The sequence below is a fragment of the Triticum aestivum genome, chromosome 6D (genome assembly GCF_018294505.1).
Source record: "Triticum aestivum cultivar Chinese Spring chromosome 6D, IWGSC CS RefSeq v2.1, whole genome shotgun sequence".
NCBI classification, from domain to species: Eukaryota; Viridiplantae; Streptophyta; class Magnoliopsida; order Poales; family Poaceae; genus Triticum; species Triticum aestivum.
In genome coordinates, this window is record NC_057811.1 from 121,117,001 (window position 1) to 121,123,353 (window position 6,353).

At 45.7% G+C, this 6,353-nt stretch overlaps 1 protein-coding gene across 1 annotated transcript; it reads right to left on the reverse strand.

Moving 5' to 3' along the window:
• Positions 1 to 3,966: 3,966 nt before the first annotated feature.
• Positions 3,967 to 6,116, reverse strand: LOC123141316 (peptidyl-prolyl cis-trans isomerase FKBP17-1, chloroplastic). Its single transcript, XM_044560494.1, has 4 exons — positions 5,803 to 6,116; positions 5,400 to 5,522; positions 4,771 to 4,887; positions 3,967 to 4,484 (listed from the first exon to the last, which is right to left on the reverse strand). Exons 1-4 carry the CDS (start codon positions 6,058 to 6,060, stop codon positions 4,359 to 4,361), a joined length of 624 nt encoding a protein of 207 aa, XP_044416429.1. The 5' UTR covers positions 6,061 to 6,116; the 3' UTR covers positions 3,967 to 4,358.
• Between the last annotated feature and the right edge of the window lie 237 nt (positions 6,117 to 6,353).

Sequence of the window (6,353 nt, forward strand, 5' to 3'; positions counted from 1 at the left end):
GTAATTTCAAAAAAATTCCTACGCACACGCAAGATCATGGTGATGCATAGCAACGAGAGGGGAGAGTGTTGTCTACGTACCCTCGTAGACCGAAAGCGGAAGCGTTAACACAACGCGGTTGATGTAGTCGTACGTCTTCACGATCCAACCGATCAAGTACCGAACGCACGGCACCTCCGAGTTCAGCACACGTTCAGCTTGATGACGTACCTCGAACTCCGATCCAGCCGAGTGTTGAGGGAGAGTTTCGTCAGCACGACGGCGTGGTGACGATGATGATGTTCTACCGACGCAGGGCTTCGCCTAAGCACCGCTACGATATTATCGAGGTGTAATATGGTGGAGGGGGCACCGCACACGGCTAAGAGATCAATAGATCAATTGTTGTGTCTATGGGGTGCCCCCCTGCCCCCGTATATAAAGGAGCAAGGGGGGAGGCGGCCGGCCTAGGAGGAGGGCGCACCAAGGGGGAGTCCTACTCCCACCGGGAGTAGGACTCCTCCTTTCCTTGTTGGAGTAGGAAAAAGAGAAGGGAGAAGGAGAAAGAAGGAAGGGGGCGCCCCCTCCCTAGTCCAATTCGGACTAGTCCATGGGGAGGGGTGCGGCCACCCTTTGGGGCCTTTCTCTCCTTTCCTGTATGGCCCATTAAGGCCCAATATGAATTCCCGTAACTCTCCGGTACTCCGAAAAATACCCGAATCACTCGGAACCTTTCCGAAGTCCGAATATAGTCGTCCAATATATGGATCTTTACGTCTCGACCATTTCGAGACTCCTCGTCAAGTCCCCGATCTCATTCGGGACTCCGAACTCCTTCGGTACATCAAAACTCATAAACTCATAATAAAACTGTCATCGTAACGTTAAGCGTGCGGACCCTACGGGTTCGAGAACTATGTAGACATGACCGAGACACGTCTCCGGTCAATAAACAATAGCGGGACCTGGATGCCCATATTGGCTCCCACATATTCTACGAAGATCTTTATCGGTCAGACCGCATAACAACATACGTTGTTCCCTTTGTCATCGGTATGTTACTTGCCCGAGATTCGATCATCGGTATCTTAAAACCTAGTTCAATCTCGTTACCGGCAAGTCTCTTTACTCGTTCCGTAATACATCATCTCGCAACAAACTCATTAGTTGCAATGCTTGCAAGGCTTAAGTGATGTGCATTACCGAGAGGGCCCAGAGATACCTCTCCGACAATCGGAGTGACAAATCCTAATCTCGAAATACGCCAACCCAACAAGTACCTTTGGAGACACCTGTAGAGCACCTTTATAATCACCCAGTTACGTTGTGACGTTTGGTAGCACACAAAGTGTTCCTCCGGTAAACGGGAGTTGCATAATCTCATAGTCATAGGAACATGTATAAGTCATGAAGAAAGCAATAGCAACATACTAAACGATCGAGTGCTAAGCTAACGGAATGGGTCAAGTCAATCACATCATTCTCCTAATGATGTGATCCCGTTAATCAAATGACAACTCATGTCTATGGCTATGAAACATAACCATCTTTGATCAACGAGCTAGTCAAGTAGAGGCATACTAGTGATACTCTGTTTGTCTATGTATTCACACATGTATCAAGTTTCCGGTTGATACAGTTCTAGCATGAATAATAAACATTTATCATGATATAAGGAAATAAATAATAACTTTATTATTGCCTCTAGGGCATATTTCCTTCATTTGCTACTAAATACTTTGCTGCAGATATTAAGTTATCCAGGTGTGGTTGAATTGACAACTCAACTGCTAATACTTGAGAATATTCTTTGGCTCCCCTTATGTCGAATCAATAAATTTGGGTTGAATACTCTACCCTCGAAAACTGTTGCGATCCCCTATACTTGTGGGTTATCAGTGCTGCACAATCATACCCTTTGCGTCAAGTCATCATCCATAGATTGGATCTCATCACTGTCCAAGGCAAACTGATTGAAGTGGGAACCGTCAAACCCACAACGGAGCATTCCGACTACATCCCACGATCACACCAGTATGAGTTGCCGGTAAGGGCCATCAGATCTGGAGATAAACCCTCATGAAGACAGTTTGGTGGTCACCACAAACTGCAGCTCAAGAGGCCATTGATGCTGCCACGATAAGGTTTGAAGGATCCGGCGTTGAATCGAAGCACGGGAACCCTAGAACTGCCCCAGATCCGTCGCACCCCTAAAACGCCATCGCAGGCACAAATCATGGTCGTGGCTCCGACTACCTTCCCAAATCCCATCGTGAGATGTCATCCCATGAGAAGGAGCCGCCAGATCCACCGGGACGGAGCTGCCAACAACCGGAGCAAACACCAGACGAGGAGCACGAACTGCCAGTCCGATCCGGCCGCACGGGCGGGAACCAGGGACGCCATCTGCTGGAGAAGACGCCAGGTGAGCCGCCGGAGACGCGCCCCACCGTTGCATCGTACGCGCGCATCTCCAGGCCAGACCAGGCACCGCCGGACAGGAGCACAATACGGCGCCTCCGACCCGACCCGAAACCATGGCGCAACCCAGCCAACGCCTTGCGCCGCCTCGAGCAGGACAGCCCCGCAGCCGCCGGCACGACACGGGCTTCGCCCGGCGATGCCCTCTGGCGGCGGCGAGGGAAGGAGAGGACTAGGGTGTGGCGGCTGCCTCCGGCGGCTAGGTTTTCCGCCCGTGTCGCTCCTTGGGAGCGACGTTTCCATCGACAACGAGACGACTTCTTTGATACAACGTAAAACTCACAACTGGATCATATCTTTAGAGAGTCAGTCCCACCGACGGGACAGTGGATGTGGATGTAACATACTTTGATACCTAATAAGAGCGTTCAAAAACACCCGCGGAAAAAAAAACGTTCAAAGACTACGGAAACAAATTTTAATTCTTACTTTTCTAAAATAAAAATGAATTGGACTCTTATTCTTTTGAAGAAAGAACGTAGAGGAAACCATCCGCACTATTTCTCTTTCAAAGTAAATAAAAGGGTCTCAACAAGTTTGTTAGACCTTGCAATGCAAGGTCCTTAAAGAAAATAAATCGTTTTTTTAAGCATCGATACTTATTTGCGGAGGATAGACGCTTAATTAGACACCTCTTCTATAAAGATAAGCAATGATGCTTAAGAAAAAATTGATTTATTCCACAAAGCACCTTACATTGTAAGGGGGCCTTAGGGTGATATATATAGCTTGTAAAACCATTCAACCACCACAGTTGTAAAACGTAGATGAAGTGGCATGGTCCATCATAGTTTTTGGCGCCTGCAATCCTTCCACCCACACGGCCGTGTACGCATTTGTACTCTTGTATGCATCATGTGTAGTCCATGTGATGTGATGTGATGAACAGCATCATGCAGCTTGAAACCGGTATTCTAGCACGTACCACAGAGCTACTAGATCTGATGGTAGTTTTGCAACGAGATTCAGAAGGAAGACAGCTATTCAGCCTTCTCCAAAGTCAAATAATGACTAGTCAAAAGAAACAGTGGTAGACTGGCTTGCAGAAGAGGATACGGAGTAGCAATTCCAAAAGAGCAGATCTCAGTGATGTCCATAGGGTTTCTTTCCACATGTTCAACAGTTTCAGTCCAAGAAGAACATGCTTCAGAGTTGTTGTTTTGAGCGGTATAATCATGCTTTGGAGTAGGTTGGCCTCGAAAAGTAAGCTGTTATTATTGAGTAATGTAAACGAACATGGCTTCCCGGCAAAAAATATAAAATGGCTAAACCATGACAAAGCGATGGATCATTCACTCTTTTCTTCTCTACAGTAAAAAAATAGGGGCAAAGCGAATCATAATCAGGGAGACAGAGAGTGCTAAACTTCACATGGTATGGCACTAAACAGAATCTTAATCATGGTTCCCGCGAATTCTCGGAGAAAGGACACTGCTAATTATCTATAGCCAAGGGTGTATCCTCAGACACCATGTGTTCTCAACTTCTGATGAAGAACCTCTCTAATATTATAATATTCTGCTCTGCAAAGGCAACTACCAGTCTGTTGACCAACACATATGAGATTCTGCTGTGAGCTAAGAACAGAGGTTGGAAAAAAAAATACGTACCACATATGTTTACTAAAGGTTCGTAGCCAAATAATCCACTTGATCACTATTTACCACTGTTTTTTTCTTTCTGTATATACCGTACAGTCTGTATCTGTGTGACTGAGGTTGCTCAATAACTGCAGAAAATCACTATACAACTTTCATATATTGCATTTACAGAGGGATTGGACAGAAGCATGATCACTAGTTCAGAGTTTCTTTGAGACAGAAGTGTGCAATGCTAAAGGATTTTAATCAGGGCGGTGATCGCCTGATCGGACTTTCAGCCTTGGCAAAGCATAACAGTCATGTATGCTGCCTTATGCTGATCAGCTCGATGTCGAAGATGACAGTACCAAGAGTGGAACCCTCGCCATTTGCAAGGCGTGTCGGGTTGAATATAGTAGTAAATAATCTCTGCCGATCAAAGAACTGCACATGGAAAAAAGAGGCAAATTTAGTACCTCTGTGATGTCTTGTCAGTTACATCATTCAGCGACTCAAAGTGAGAATTTTCTTAATTCTAATCATCCATATGCGTGAGTTGTTCAAACATTACTACCTTCTACGGGAACACATCGCTGACTGCATGACGTGTGCAACAGAAAGGAACAAGTTGGAAACTAGGAGATGCTTATGTTGGAGAAACTCCAGGTGAGCATGAACGAAATGATATAACAGATGAAGAATTCTAGGGTCTGGATAGCACGGAAGTTACATTAGGAGGAATTGGTTCCTGTGATGTGTTTTGGTATCCCTGTGTTGGCGGAATGACCACACGGCGAAGACCACCGACTCTCATGGACTTCACTGCTGCTTCAATACCAGGTATAACCTGCAGGGCACATGCATTAAATTATGGCAAGACTATCAACCTGAAAAAGATTCCACAAATGAAATTCCAAGGAAATGTATTGAGTGGAACATCAGACACACAGAAGATGTCCATCCAGATTATAATGAAGCTCGTTATGGCAAGATTATAATGATGAATTATTCACAGGAAACATCCAGAACTATGACAGCAGAAACTTGTTTTAAGGCGCATTCAACGGTTCTGAAGCTAATGTTCAGTTGGTCTGCTATCATAAAAATCAAACATGTGCACAGCAGTGCACACTGCACTCTCTCATCCTTACTATTTAACCACCGGAACTCTGTGCCATGACTTAGGCATGCTTGTAAGCAAGTACTATAGTTAAAAAGGGAAATACAAAGCTCATTAGCTACTAAAATAGAAAACTCTAGTCTGTTGTAGCGCCAAATTTTCACCAAAAACTCAAATAACATAGTGTAGTATCAGCACCATAAGATGCACTCACTTTTTTTAACGAAATTCTGTCTCACCTTTCCAGACCCGATGGTAAAGACAAAAGGTATCGGATCACCGGTCGCGTCCTTGTGATCATAGGTTGAGTCGAAGCGCCATCCTTGCTTCGCAGCCAGCCTCCCATAGTAGTGAATTGCAACCTTGAGCCATATAAGAACATTTTTGTAGAAACAGGGAAACCATAAGAACATATTTTATAGGAGTACCTACCAAAAATTAACATCATTCCAGCCAATTTAATTATTATTTTTGACTAGAATGATGTTTCATCTATAATAAGAAGAAAACCATAGTCTTGTTTGTATCATGGCGAAGTATGGGCAGCAGAGCAGTAAACTAGAGCATTTTTTGGCTTTGAAGGTGTAAACTTGGTTAATGGGGACAAGTAAGAAAAACTGTGCAGAAAGGCGCCGCTTGTACCTGGTCTCCGTCGACCGGGACCTCGCCGGAACCCTCCCGGAGCTCTAGGGCCTTCACGCCGCCGGAGCTAGGGATCTCGGTGAATCGAGAGGCCGCGGCGGAGGCGGCGGCTGTGGGGAGTGCGGATGCGGCGGAGGCCAGGAGGAGGTGCCTTCTAGTGGCCGTCAGAGGTGGTGCTGTAGCTAGGGTCACGGGTTTTGTTTTCGCGGGAGGCGGCGGCACGGCGGCGGCCACCGCGGAGACGGAAGGGCTGACCATGGACGCCGCTACTGTTCCTATTATTTCCACTTTCTTTTCCTTTGCTTTTGGATTAGCTTTGAATTTCAACCTCTTTTCCCATTTCCAAAGCGCTGAATTTTATTTACTTAGAAGGAAGATGAGAAAAAAAAACATCTGATGAAATTATGCCCTCAGATATTGGGGTGTTGTTTTTGGAGTTCGGAAAAATTCAGGAGGGGGGGGGGGGGGGGGGGTGTGTGTGTTAACTGTTCACTTAAATGAATTGCATTATTTATGGATGGATGAATGATGAATGTAAGGTAATTCGGGTG

Coding starts and splice junctions, on each gene's coding strand:
- LOC123141316 (XM_044560494.1), bottom strand. CDS start 6,060: ATGGTCAGCCCTTCCGTCTCCGCGGTGGCCGCCGCCGTGCCGCCGCCT. Junction 5,523..5,802: donor TCCCGGTCGACGGAGACCAG/GTACAAGCGGCG, acceptor ATATGGCTCAAG/GTTGCAATTCACTACTATGG. Junction 4,888..5,399: donor TTACCATCGGGTCTGGAAAG/GTGAGACAGAAT, acceptor TGTGCCCTGCAG/GTTATACCTGGTATTGAAGC.